At 39.1% G+C, this 14,944-nt stretch overlaps 1 protein-coding gene across 19 annotated transcripts in view; it reads right to left on the minus strand.

Moving 5' to 3' along the window:
- ABI2 (abl interactor 2) overlaps nt 1-14,944 on the minus strand; it is a 104,356-nt gene that overhangs the window by 8,143 nt on the left and 81,269 nt on the right. For 10 of the 19 annotated variants that reach the window (XM_043910331.1, XM_043910319.1, XM_043910320.1 and 7 more), the window contains 2 exons: nt 8,088-8,174; nt 4,328-4,501 (listed from right to left, as the gene is read on the minus strand). In XM_043910331.1, coding sequence (XP_043766266.1) covers nt 4,328-4,501; nt 8,088-8,174 — 261 coding nt within the window. The remainder of the gene's footprint in view (nt 1-4,327; nt 4,502-8,087; nt 8,175-14,944) is intronic. The other 9 variants (XM_043910324.1, XM_043910325.1, XM_043910317.1 and 6 more) reach the window with 1 other exon arrangement.

Here is a 14,944-nt window from a genome sequence, read left to right on the forward strand (position 1 = left end):
ATTTTAAAAGATTTGAGCTTAACAAAGATAAACTTTGAAAAATATCAGGCATTTTCTTTTAAAGAGTTATTTGGACTGAAAATAAACTTACTTTCCTCTCTTACAAGTCTCCCCAGATTTTTGCATATTCACTGAGGAGTAGATTTTTTAACAAGCATATCTTTTCGTTATGCTTTCCTCTTAAGGAATCACTGAGCTGGTTTTTCAGAACTGAAAACTGGCATCCCTCTGTCCAGGACCATGTTCAAGTCAGCTAACAAGTTTGCAGAGCCTGTCAGTGTCCAGGGCCACACCCTAGAGAGCACCTTGGGCGCTTCTTTTCTTAGCAGCAGCTTTATTAAGATGCAATTTAGACACAACACAATCAGTTAAGCGTAAAATTCAGTGCGTTTTGATACGTGTATGTACCCGGACACATACAAATGAGCAGCTCCCACCACAACCGTCGCACTGGACCGTGGTGGTCATCCCAGTGTCCTTGAGTGTCCTTGTGCCCCTGGGTGAACTCCCTCACCTGCCAGCATGTCTGTGCGCTGTCGCTTCCGTCCTGTCTGACTCTCTGCGACCCCGTGTAGCCCACCAGGCTGCTCTGTCCATGGGATTCTCCAAGCAAGAATACTGGACTGGGTTACCATGCCCTCCTCCAGGGGATCTTCCTGACCCAAGGGTTGAACCCGCATCTCTTAAGTCTCCTGCATTGGCAGGGGAGTTCTTTGTCACCAATGCCACTTGGGCAGCCCAAACCACTCATCTTCTGGATCTCATTTAGAAAGAATCATAAAGCCTGAATCTTCTGGGCCTTCTTTCTTTTTCATGATGCTTGAGGTCCATTTAGACTGCTGTGTGTGTTAGTTGCTCAGCTGTGTCCAACTCTTTGAACCCGATGAACCACAGCCCACTAGACTCCTCTGTCCGTGGTATTTTCCAGGCAAGAATACTGGAGTAGGTAGCCATGCCCTTCACCAGGGTATCTTCCTAACCCAGGGATCAAACCCACATCTCTTAAGTCTCCTGCATTAGTAGGCAGGTTCTTTACCCACTGTTACCCGTTCTTTACCCGCCATAAGAGCCAGGAAGAACCAGTAGCTTAATCCTTTCCACTGCTGAACAGTATTCCATTGAATGGATGGGTGACCCACAATTAGCTTATCCATTCACCAGCTGAAAGACATCTGGGTTGTTTCCAATCTTGGCTGTGATGAATAGCAGCAGCTATGAACACTTGAGATTAAGTACTTGTGGGACTGTACACCTTCGTTCCTCACAAGTGAATGTGTGCGAAGGGACTGCCGGGTCAGCTGCCAAGTTCTCTGAAGTGGCTGAAATGTTGCATTCTCACCAGCGGCACACACTGCACCGCCTCCTGTTTCACCACACTTCTCCAACACCTGCATCATGTTTTTAATTGCAGCCATTCCAGAGGGTGCGTTCTGGTGTAGTTTGATTCACTCTAGCTTTAATTTGCATTTCCCTAATGACTAATAGTGTTGAACATCTTTCCATGTGCAATTCATGCATCTTTTCTGACGAAATGTTTTCAAACTGTTTTTTCTACAAGTTGTCTCCTGAGGTATTTTGTAAATATTCTTCTCAGTCTATATGGCTGGCTTTGTCATATAACATCATTCTTAACATCAGAGTTAAAAAAAGAAAAATTGAATGAAATTCAATTTATTGACTTTTTTCTTTTAAGCTTCATGTTTTTTAACGTGCTATCTACAAAAATTTTTTCCTAACCCCAGAATACAGTTTTTCTCCTCTATTTTCCTCTAAAAGTTTTATAGTTTTACACTCCAGCCTAAATACATTCCGAGTTAATTTCTGTGTACGGTGGGGTAATAAGGGTGGAAGTTCATGTTTTGCAGATGCACTTCCAGTTGTTAACAGTATATCTTTTCCCCACTGAATTATCTTGCACTTTCATCAAAAAACACGTGTGGACCTTTTTCTGGGTTCTATTTTCTATACCACTGTTTTTTATTTCTATACCAATACCACACTGTCCTGCTTACTGTAGCTTTACACTAGAACTCTGAAATCGGGTAGTTTAAATCCTTCAACATTAGTCTTCTTTTTCAAAACTGTTTTGACTAAACTCAATTTCTGCAAGAATGACTGCTAGAATTTTTACTGAGGTTGCTTTCACTTTATATATTAATTTGGCAAAACAGTCTCTTCGCAATAATGGTCAAAAAACATTTATTTCAATTTAAGGTTTTATTTATCTTCAGTTTTATAGTTTTCATCATACAGGTCTTGCATGTATTTTATCAAGTTTATCCCTCAGTATTTCATATTTTTGATGTTATTACAGAAGGTATTATTTTGTAAATTTCTATCTCTAATTGTTTCTTGCTAGTATATAAAAATGCAACTAATTTTGCAAATCAACTTTGTAGTCTGTCATCTTGATAAGTTCACTTTTTAGTTCTATGAGCTTTTTTGTAGATTCCTTCCTAAGGATTTGCTACATAAAAGATAATGTCTTCTGTGAATAAAGATTATTTGATATTGCTTTACGTATCTGTTGCTGGTGGTGTTTTTTCCTCTGTGCCTCATTTTGGATAGTTTCTAATGTCATTTTGTCAAGGTTGCTGATCTTTTCTTCTAAGTGTCACTCAGATATAGCATTTTTCATCTCCAGAAATTCTATATGGGTTTCTCTTTTTTAAAAAAAAAAACATATTCTACTTTTCTCTCATGTTCATGTTTTCCTTTGCCTTCTTGGATATGTGTGGTATTTATACACTATAGCCATGTCTGGTAATTCCAGCATCTTGCCACTTCTAGGTCTTTCCTTTTGGCTGTCTTTCCTTTTAGGTACGAGTTACATTCTCCCGTCTTTTTACGTGTCTTGTAATTCTTGACTGGATGCTGGTCACTAAGCATCACACTGTTTGGTGCACTGGTTTAAGTCCTTTCAGCAGCGCTGGGTTTTGTCCTGGAGCTCAGTTAAGTTACTTGAAATCAGTTGGATGCTTTCAGAGTTTGCATTTAAACTTTTGTTAGGGCAGTCCAGGGCAACCTATACAGTCTAGTGCTAATTTGGCCCCACAAATCACAATTTTGAGGCCTCTTCTCCATGCCTTGTGTATTAAAAGGTCTTTCTATTCTCACTGGTTTGGGAGCATGAACTATTCCCAGGCCTGTTATTTCCAAGACTTTTTTCTGCCTATTGCTTTCTAATTATTCCTTCTCCAATCTTAGGTAGTTTCTTCACAGGCATGTACAGATCGGCGTTCTGTCAAAAGACTCAAGGATCCTGGGCTGACCTTCACCCCTGGGACTTATTATTGGACTCCACAGACTACTAAAAAAAAAAAATTAAATGAGCTTCCTTCCTTGTTGTTAAAAAAAAAAAAAAAAGACTCAAGGAGACTCTTCGGCGGTTATCCCAGAGCTCTGTCCTTTGTCTGTGTAGTTACCTATACTCCGTGGCCTCCCAAAACTCTGATCTCTATCTTCTCTACTCAGTGAGACGTCCAGGCTTATTGGGGTTCCACCTCCTTGCACCGTGGCCTGGAAACTACTGCTAGATAGCAAAGCTAGGACAATTAAAGGCTCACACCATGTTTGAGATCCTTCTTTCTGGGATCATAGTCCACCAATACTTATCAGTGTCTGAAAACTGTTATCTTTCATATCTTTTCCTGGATTCATTGTCAATTGTTTTAGGAGGAAGGGTAAATCTGATTACTGTTGCTCCATTTCAGCCAGAAGTGAAAATCCACTACTTGTTAATGCAAGCTCCCAGGTGATTCTAATGTGCAGTTTTGAAACCCAGTACGCTAGTGGCTTTAACTTCCTTAACAGAAAATTCCTGAAACAACACACATTTTTCCTGAGCTGACCAGTCGTGATGACACCTGGAAGCCTCTGTCCCCAAACTGCCATATGATGGTTAGCTGATACATTCAGAGAAACTTTTCATCCAAAGAAATGCCAAACAGCTACTTTACAAAGAAACTGAGAAACCATTATTCTCTGGAATAAGGTTTCATATGGAGATACTTCTGATATAAGATACCACAAAAGAATGCTTTAAAGCATGGGAGCAGGAATAAAATAATTTGGAAAAATCAGTCTCTTCCTGAGTCATTCCAGAAAAACCCTATCTTTTTAAAATTTTTGCCTTACAGAAACCATTCATAAAAAGCACGTTCAACAGGAAAAATTATATAATCAACCAAAAAATCAGTCACAGAAATTTTACTAGTGTGACCTTCAATACATGGAACCTTGTAAATGAAATTAATTAAAATATACAGACTTCTATATGTACATAAAGGTTTCTTCCCATCCTTCCAGACATTCCTCTGAAACTCACCCTTTTCCAAGTAAGACCGTGGGGCCCACGGTGGGTCCTCTTCAGCATAAGGATCACTATACTCAACCACGGCGGCCTCTTCCTCTTCGTAGTCTTCTGGAGGGGGCGGCGGCGGCGGGGATTCATCAAAGACCGGCTCTTCCACAGGCGGTGGAGGGGGTGGCGCATCTGAAACTAAGAATGTATCAAGCTGGTGATGAAACTACACACTGGGCAAAGTTCAGTGTTTCCTATCCAAGCGCCTACGTTCAAGGAATATAAGCCTAGACCTAAAAATAATAATTTAAAAAAAAAATGAGTAGGCAAGAGAAATGTCCCCACCAACTACACTGTTTCAAATCTCCAAGCTTGACTTCCTCCTTCCTTTGGGTTAGTGCTAATAGATGATGAATAAAGAATAGCCAAAATTATTATTATTAACTAAGCTTCTGGACTCTGTTTATGCTAATACATAATCCTTTCTTTCAAAGAAAGATCAGTACAATATAGTTTGGCTTCACATTATATCCAAGGAGGAGTGGCTACCAGAAATACTAGCAATTTAGACATTTTAACCATATTCCATTTATAACAAATTATAATGAGTCCAGTGAACAAATTTTAATAATCTGCCACATTCCTCTCAATGAATTTCTTGAAAATATTTTTTTTACAAAATTAGTGGGGTAGAAATCACAAACATCTCTGGGTAACTTGATCCATGAAGATATTTGTTGTCTGTTTCATTTTATTTTTATTCTACAGAATTTCAAGTAATTCAGACTAACTTATGACCCAGTAATTTAAAATATTTGAATTGTGTTCTTACAGAAATCTGCTTCCACAGTTCAGGTATCAGAATGCAGTAATGTCTAAAAGATCATCTCCAAACTCTGGGAACCCAAGCCTTTCAAAATGCTGAGTACATATTTGAGCTTAGCTTAACAAAATAAACCGAATGAAGCTGCATTTATTCATCAGTGCTCCAATTTTAATGAACAGTATTAATGCTTATTTATGACGTACCAGTACTATTTCCATGAAATTCTCTGAGCAATCCTCTTTATTTTCTCTCTTTTATCTAAGCTGAGGGATCTAATTAAATGGATTTTTAATCAAATGGATTTTAAAATATGAAGATTAGCCATATCAACATCACACTCTGCTGTGTTCCAGTATCCTTCCAATCTGCAGCGCCACTCTGTACTCATGACCTGTCTACTTTATGAACCTCAAAACTTTCTTTACTCAGTAAAAATAATCATTTTAGTTCTAATGGGATTTTCAGTAAAGAAAAAATATAGACACATGATTTTTGCATAGACTTTATGGACAAATTACATGTGGTTATGGTAAGAATCAATAATATATCCTAGCTGCATTTATAAGGTAAGGTGATTAAACACACACACAGAAAAGGATCCTAAGAACTCTGCCTTTCAAAACAATCACCTTGGGAAATTATACCAGAAAATTACTCCAAGATGCTGCCGCTGCTCCTTTTTTCTTAAAACTGCCTCAGAGTCACTGTAATAAGATTAACATAAGCTACTAGTTTTACTTAAAATGTTCCAGTTACTCAGCACTTCACAATACATTATTCATTTAATCTTTATTTTAATCTTTACCTTGGGAGATGGTGTTTTTAATCTTCATTTTATGCATGTGGAAACTAGCTTTCCAAGATTAAGTAAGTACTCCTAAAGTAAGTGGAAGAGCAGGAATTGGAACTCCAATGCCTCTTATCTTAAAAGCTACACTATGATGAGAGCAATTCAATAACTTTAGAGTCATGTTTCATTATTCATTCAGAAACATCAACTGTAAGCCTAGTATGGCCAGCTACTATGCTCGGCACTGGGAATACAGCAGTGAGCAAAAGTCATGGCGACATGGACAACCGATCTTCCATTTACAGTTAAGTGCAGCCAGTGCTTCAAGTCATCGTGGCAAACAGCAATAGACCACATCTCTTATGTGGGTCAGGAAAGGCTTCCTGGAACCTGAAGGATGAGGAACAGTTAATGGCCCAAGGTGGGGGTAGATATTTCATGTCAGATGTAACAAAAACAAAGGTAAGAAAGTAGGAACCCTTCAAAAGAGCTGATCAAAGTTCAGCAGAAAGAGGCCTGAGGATGCTAAAGAGTACTAAGCAGAAAGGGCCTTATAACAGTCTGACCTCTCTCCAAAGAGCAATGGGGAGCCAGAGAAAGGTTTAAGAACAAGATTATAGCTGTACTACTTAGCCCAGTATAACTGGTTCCAAATAATTCCAGACTTCTTCCAAACATCAAACTTAATATAAATATCTGCTACCAGAGAGTATCTTCAAAATAAAGTACTTGAAAGCTATAAAGATAGCTCCAAAAGATAGGTGTATATCTTTCCAAGGTGAATGTTTTGAAGAAGACAACATTCATTTGAATGTATAAGTCCTGCTATGTCTATAAAATCAGTCAGGGCTCACCTTATATACAGTTTCTTGTTTGTACACATTTTGTAGGTTAGAAAATGTATACAACTATGGAAAGAAATGACAAAAGATCATCCTAAAAGGTAATCACACTGTGGGAAGTATTGGAGGTGCTCATGGGTACCACCCAATAAACACAAGTAAAACAGACTATTTTCAGAAATTAGCAAACAGAGATGCAAAGGTACCCGAAAGAGAACTGAGCCCTCAGGCCAATACGACTGGCTTATAACCAGTTAAAATACAAGAAAGAAATGTATCAATAAAAAGGGGGCATTTAGTTAGCTGTGGAAGCACACACACAAAAAAGGAACTAAAAGTGTCTGCTATGTGTCAGACGCTTCTCTAAATGCCAGTGAAGAAAACAAGCAAAAATCCCTGCTCTCATAGAGCTTCCATTCTAGCACTGGCGATGCTCATTTCCAAAGGAGCAGGAGTCTTGAGCAACAGAATGCAAGTGTTTCTGTCCCACTGGTGAGGCCACCCCTGCTATGAGATGTAGGCACTGGGCTACACCAGCCTGATGCTGTTATCTCTTTTATGAGTGTAATTCCCCTAGTTCAGATTTCACACCCATCGTGCAACCTTTTGATTGTGCCATGCCTGCTATATAGACTGCTCACAAGAGAACTCATCTATCGTACAGACTATGTTCACTGGTCTCTGTAACAACAATTCCTCACTAAACGCTGATGCAGGTCTCCTGCTTTGTAGGTATCAGTCTCCTGAGCTTCCATTTTAATGCTTCCCTAGAAGAAAACTCATCCTGTCAATAAAATTAGTTACCTGTTCCTGCATTGCTCAACACCAGACCACAGGCCAACTTAAATTCATTGCCAGTCTATGAGGCATCTTGGGAGACAGACTGACAATTTGGTTCTCTGGGACCCCCCATGGCATGGTTCATCTTTACACCTGGAATCACAGGACTGGAGAAAGATTCTCAGGCCAGCCACAAAACCCTAAAACTCCAGTGACAGACTTAAGTGTCTGAGCAATCCAGAGAGAAAAAGGTGGGCTGCCTGGTAATTAAAGAGCATCTCCTCAATTAGATGTGATTTCTCTTTTTACATGTGCCTTATTTTATGTTTGTCTTATCTTCACTAGCAGACTTTAAGCTGTTTGAAAGTAGAGAATTTCATCTTCGTTATTTTATCATCCACACTAGTGGCTCATACAGTGAGTGACTTATTCATAATAATCAAATATCTGACATACTGGTGAATGAATGACTATTCAGCCAATCATATATAAATGACATTTTACACCTATAATCTGATCTACAGCATAAAGAAGACATAAACTTACTATTTTCTTGGACTCTGGCCACAAATCCCATTAAAGGTAACTGAGGAGTTACCTGTAGGATGGAGGGAGGAGGAGGAGCAAGAGATACTGCAAAAACAAAAAAGGTGTGGAGGATAAGGGGTAAGGGCAAGTCACATTAAAAGGAAAGGATAACACAGTAAAACAAACATACATGGGGGGAGCCACTGTGCACCACCATTTTACAAGCAGTCTTAAGGCGCTCTTTTGAGGGATAAGTCATTAACACAAAAAACAAAGTGTTAGGGAAGTTTTAAAAGCTTACAACAGGAAGCATTTATCATATACCCATCTATTCTAAGATACAATGGCAAATTATCTTTTCATACAATCGCATGTCTTCAAAAAAAGGATTTCTTCAGATTACCATGAGTAGTTTGGTTTTCCAAATTTTACCTTGGAGGTTACAAGTTTAAATGTTCATCAATACAAGGGAAAAAAGACCATTACATGCCAGCATCCTAATTCCATACTTTTCATTACTTCATTAAACAGGAAAAATTAATTGGTAATTAAACAAATGTTTACTTACTTCCCATTAAGGGGCAAGCACTCTGCTAAGAGACCAATATCAAAACCATTCTCTGTGAGTCAGGTTTGTCTCTTTACCGTTTCTCACAGTCCCAATTCACACCACCTATTTCAGGGACATTTTCACCGTGACCCTACAGAAAAACGCTCGCCTCATTCAAATCATTCCTTTCCCCACAAAGCTGTCTTTCCCTCTTAAACACCTGGGAAGCATCTAGCCACTAGTGAGTCTTCAACAAACATTTAATATAGGTAAATATACACATAAGCCAGATACATGTCAAACAACTTCCGAAGATTAACTCTACAATTACGGTTTCCTTCAGAGTGGGTAAACAGTACGATGTGCATTTTCTTATAAAGAGAGAACACCTTTATGAGCTTCAAATCACAGATTAGACTAATAAAACTAAAAAAGATAAATAAGACTCACTGCTCTCAAAAAAATCACATTCTAGTTGGGAATGGAAGGTAAAAGAATAGCCCCAACCCAACAATACTTGCAGCATTCCCTGCAGGTGGCGGTGGAGGAGGAGAGGCAGTGGTGGTGACGTGGTGTTACGGTGGTGAGGAAGGGGGCCAGGGTTTGGGCAGGGGTGAGGGCTACACAGAAATAACCTCTGAGCAGGTACCTGAAGAACAGGAGTTCGACAAGCAGACAAGGGTTGAGAAAGACAAGCTGAGAACCAAATAAGGGGCAAAGGCTTTGAGGTATAAAGCAGCATGACCAGTTTACAAACCAAAAGTATTTCCATATGGCTGGCATAAGATGCCTGGAGAAAAAGTGCAAAACCTTTTTTTTACAGGTGGGTATGTAACAGGGAGGGATCTTAAATGGCAGGTGAAAGAGTGCTAAGTGGAAACAGCTTGGGACTTCAAAGTCACCTAGCGGGTCTTCCCTGGCAGTTCAGGGGTTAAAGCTGAGCTGCTTCTGCAGAGTACAGGTTATCGGGGAACTAAGATCCCACATCCTAAGATCCCACATCCTAAGATCCCACATCCGAGGCGGTGCTAGTGGTCAAGAACCCGCCTGACAATGCAGTAGAGATCCAGGTTCCATCCCTGGGTTGGGAAGATCCCCTGGAAAAGGAAATGGCAACCCACTCTGGTAAGTATTCTCGCCTGGAGAATCCCATGGACAGAGGAGCCTGGTGGGCTACAGTGCATGGGGTTGCAAAGAGTCAGACGTGACTAAGCAATTTAGCATGCTCAACACACAAGATCGCACACGCCTCGAGGTGCAGCCAAATAAATAAAGTCACCTAACGTCAGAAGCCTGATTTGCTACTTCCTTGCTATTGGAGCAGCAAGTTATTTAACTTTTTCAAATTTAAACCATAAATGTGAAATGAAAGATATAATGCAACCTACTTTACAGTGTAACTGCAAAGATTAAAAAGGAAAAAAAAAATGTATATAGGAAGTCTAACTCAGGGCCTGGGACACAAAAATCAAGGCAATAGAAGCAGAGAGAAAAAGAGAGAAATTAGTAACGGTGTGGACAAAAAAGAGTATTTGGTAACTAAGGATTTAGGTACCATATGAAGGAAACAGCTGAAGATATTCTTAGATTCTTTTTTCCTTCCTAACTGTGAAGGTAGAGGTGCCATTAACCACATTAACATTGGTGAGTAGTACATGGAATGAAATAGGCTCGAAGTACAGGGAACGGCAAGTCAGGAAGAAATAATGGCATGATAAATAAGATGTGTGAAAGTAACTTAAGCATAAACAAGGGAGGCCGCTGGAAAGCCTGGGATGAGTTTGTAGAAACAACAAGAGGTCCAAAGGTGGTAGCTAGGAGCGATAACAGCTGAGCTGTGGGTAACTGCAGGGAAAACATGGACATGTATTGTGTGGACAAGAGTTAACCAGGTGATTCTGAAGAATAGCCCAGATTGAAGGGACAGAGTCACCTAACCCTAGAAATTGGTAACTTTCTTTAAAAGATACCTTTTGGATATGTTTTTATACTTCTTGGCTGCAAACCCTTAAGTCGTGTGTCTGTCTCCCACTCTTAGAGGCCTAGAACAATTGCTGATACGTTCACAATACTCTGTTTCCAAACTTGGGGTAAGAAGACACAATGACCAGAGAAGGTAGCAGAGATAAAGCAGGTAAAACTGAAAAACAGCAGCAGAGAACGGCTGCATGAGAAAAAGCGCACATGTTCATTTCAAACAAGATGGAATTCTCCTCTTGCCTGTGAGCACCAGTCCCACCCCACCAGTGACGGAAAAGTAGGAAATTTCCCACTTCAGTCTTTACCATTAAAAAAAAAAAAGAAAAGAGAAAACAACCTAGTATTTCGCTAAAAAAGAACGATTAGGCACCTAACTTAGAACAGATTTTTCGTATGTAAATTAAGCACTTTTTTTTTTTTTTAAATGAATGTTTTTTTTTTTCTTTTCTAGTTCTGAAAGTGAAAACCTGAAACTACCGTGGTCTTTTTAGGGACATCCACCAATGGCAGCCCAGGTAAAAACTGGTCCCAGATCTTCCTTAAATGGAATTACTTTATAACAAAACAAGTTAGGTTTTTTCAAAGCCAGTCCAAGGCATGTTAAAAAAATTCAGTTTCAAATGGAGCTTACAAATGTTGCCCCAAATTCTATCTTTGCCCAAGGCAAACATTTTACATGATGATCCAAATTAATTTAGTTACCATAGCATTTTCTTTCTGGTCAGCAAGATTTCATCAGAAAACCTGTGAACCAGAAGATCCTACTTTAGACTAGATTTTTCTTCCTTAAAGTTGAATTGAAAATGAACTATTTTAGGTGAATTTAAGCAGGATTTTGATGTGAACAACTGTTTACAATATTCAGTTCTAGTCCAAGTAGCTCAGGAACAGGCAAGAGCAAAAAGCAACTATGAATTTGTTTCCATTCTCTCTGGTTGATTCCTCATAGGACAACCCTTTCCCTATAATCACCAAAAGATCTCCACATTTAAGATTCAGTAATATTATGTTCACATTACACAACAATGAAGTTAATGTGAAGAGAAAGGCTCAAGAAGACACTGGAGTTTATAGAGAGATCTTATGTAGAATAGCTATAAAACCTATAGCTTATGTGCACTCAGCAACATGTAGATATAAAAGGTAAAGTAAACCAAACTTAGAGGTCAGCCTGTGCTGATGAAATATACAGAACTCCTAAGCATGACCTTCCTGATTATTCACAAAATCATGGAACACTCTTAGTGTGTTAAAAGGTAAAAAGAGTTTTGAAGAAAAATTAGACTATTACATTGCTTTGTGTGTGTGTGTGTGCGTGTTTTACAGCTTTCTAAATACTCTAAGAAAATTAGACAAAATAACCACTCTAAATACTATTTCTGAAACCATTAAAGATATCATCTTTAGAGGCCATCCATTTGATAGTCCATTCAAGTTTAGTTGCTAATATTTTACATTCCAGTGATGGAATTCATGTAATCATTTTAAAAGGGAAATATTTTCTAAACATGGATAGGAGTATTACTTAGGAGCATTTAAAAGTGAACCTAACTAATCATACTCAGTAAGAAGAGCTTTTTTGATGGAAAAGAATATGGTTGTCAAATAATTATCACTCCTGTAGTCTCAGAAGAGTTAAATGAATTCTGTCATTTTTGTTACTCCTTTTCAAATGAAAAAACAATACTATGCCAAGAAAAAACAGCAAATTAATCCACATAATTTAAAAACACAGTGTGTATTTTTAATGATGAAAAGGGTCTATTTGGTTTACTGATTCGTCTGATAATATACTTACATTTTTCAGTTTTTTCCTTGCTTTTTTGTTCTCCCTAGAGTAAGCATTCACTGAGAAGGCAATGGCACCCCACTCCAGTACTCTCGCCTGGAAAATCCCATGGACAGAGGAGCCTGGGAGGCTGCAGTCCATGGAGTTGCTACGAGTCAGACACGACAGAGGGGCTTCACTTTCACTTTTCACTTTCATGTACTGGATTAGGAAATGGCAACCCACTCCAGTGTTCTTGCCTGGAGAATCCCAGGGACAGGGGAGCTTGGTGGGCTGCCGTCTCTGGGGTCGCACAGAGTCAGACACAACTGAAGCGACTTAGCAGCAGCAGCAACAGACACTAAAGACTGCCAAAAAATGAGGATTCAAAAACAGCTTCTGGATACGGCTCTTTATTTATACTTTCCTAATCCCTCTTCCTACATCTGTATTCTTCTGGAGATTTATAGTAATGTTATAAGTTAATTATCATTTATAGAATATGTGTTATGGCTTTTCTTTTACAATATCACCAACCCAACATTGCTTTCTCAAGGTTTCTTTTTAGTTATTTATAATATTCAGGGAAGCCTGACATCTTCCCTGTATAAAACACCATACTCATTCAGAAATTCCTTTCTCACATAATTATACACAGTCACGTTGCTTGGAGCCAACATTCCACTTTATGGATTAGATTTCTTTTAGTCTTTGTTATAATATGAATGGTAAAATTTAAGATATCTTTTACCAAAGGCCTTAGTACTTAAAACACCACATTACTGATTTCCTATTGTTAAGAACTGAATATATCCCCCCAAAAATTCACATGAAATCCTAACCTCCAACGTGACCGTATGAGGATGTGGGACTTTGGGGGAGGTGTTCCACACAGTGGGATATACTCAGGCACAAGAGGGAACAGAATGTTGCCATTTGCAGCAACATGGACAGACGTAGAGGGCATTTTACTAAAGTGAAATAAGTCAGAGAGAGAGAGACAGATACTGTGTGACACCACCTTCATGTGGGGTCTAAAAAATACAACACACTAGTGAACACAGCAGGAAAGCAGCCGAGTCACAGACACAGAGAACAAACCAGTGGCGATCAGCAGGGGGTACAATACGGGGACTGGGGAGTGGGAGGTATAAACTACTGGGCGAAAGACAGGCTCAAAAAGGATATTAAAAACAATTGTTAAAAGGCATTGCCAAAACAAACAAACAAAAACAAACCCCCACCCACCCACCGAGAGTTCTCTCTCTCTTTCTAACATGTAAGGGTACAAGAGGTTCCCCGGGGCTCAGGGGTGAAGAGCCTGCCTCCCAGTTCAGGAGACATGGATCAGGAAGACCCCCTGGGGAAGGAAATGGTAACCCCCTCCAGTATTCTTGCCTGGAAAATCCCATGGATAGAGGAGCTTGGCAGGCTATGGGCCATGGGGCTGCAAAAGAGTCAACCATGACTTTGCAACTAAACAACAAGGATAGAAGACAGCAGCCTAAAACCTGAAGAGGGTTCTCACCAGAACTCAACTGTGTTGGCACATTGATCTCTGGCTTCCAGCCTCGGAACTGTAAGCAATAAATCTCTACTGTTTATAAGCTACCCAGCCGATGGTACTTTGTTATAGCGGCCCAAACTAAGGCACTTACCAAAGTAGGTTAATGTGTACAGATGTGCAAGTACAAATATACATGTATATTCTTCTTTACCACCGAAGTGCTTCATATTTATATTGAAGGCAAAAACTGTCAAAACTTGTGATTAACCCTAGTTGTTTCAATGCCTCTCTTGATGATGACAAGATGAATGATAAACTAATATTCTTGTTTCTCTGGTTGGATTAGATTAACAAACAATAAGAACCACATAGGATTCAGTTCTGTCCTGATTCAAGTGCTCCTTTCATTAACTTGTTTCTGAAATAATCCCATTAGAAAACAATCACTGTGCTTCCAGAACTTGGCACTGCCTATCAGGTGCTCCATGTTTTCATCTCTATGTTATGACGCCATTTCAAACTCAACCCAAATATAGGAGCAGTGCCGTTAGACGTAATGTCGCACAGAAAACCTCACTGAGCTTACACTCACGTGAATCCTGCCTGTCAGCTCACTTCCTCAGAGACACAAAGCCAGGTCAAGCCTCCAGCTGCAAAAAATATGCTCATAAAACACAAACCTGGGATCATTTTGTTAAATCAGGTAATTAGTTACTTGAGAAAACACAACAAATTTTCTCATTCTAAGTGCAAAAAACAAGGACCATTTTAAGACAAGTGGGAATAATATGAGACTTACATAATCATCTGAAGCAGACAAAATGAAAGTCTATCTAACAGCCTTAGAATACTGGCTTACAAAGCATTAAGTCTTGCAAAAAGAGGGTTTCAAAGAACATGATTTAATTAAAAACTTTTTTAGTTAAAAAAAAAGCACTTGATTATTCAACTAACAAAGCTGTAGTCATCCTCTTTAAACAAATACCAAACCTCTGGAGAAGAAAGACAGAACTTAATCAAGAGAAGTACATAAAAACTAACTAAATTGCTTCACACATTATGCTGAAGGC

Source organism: Cervus elaphus, chromosome 8 (assembly GCF_910594005.1).
Source record: "Cervus elaphus chromosome 8, mCerEla1.1, whole genome shotgun sequence".
NCBI lineage: Eukaryota > Metazoa > Chordata > Mammalia > Artiodactyla > Cervidae > Cervus > Cervus elaphus.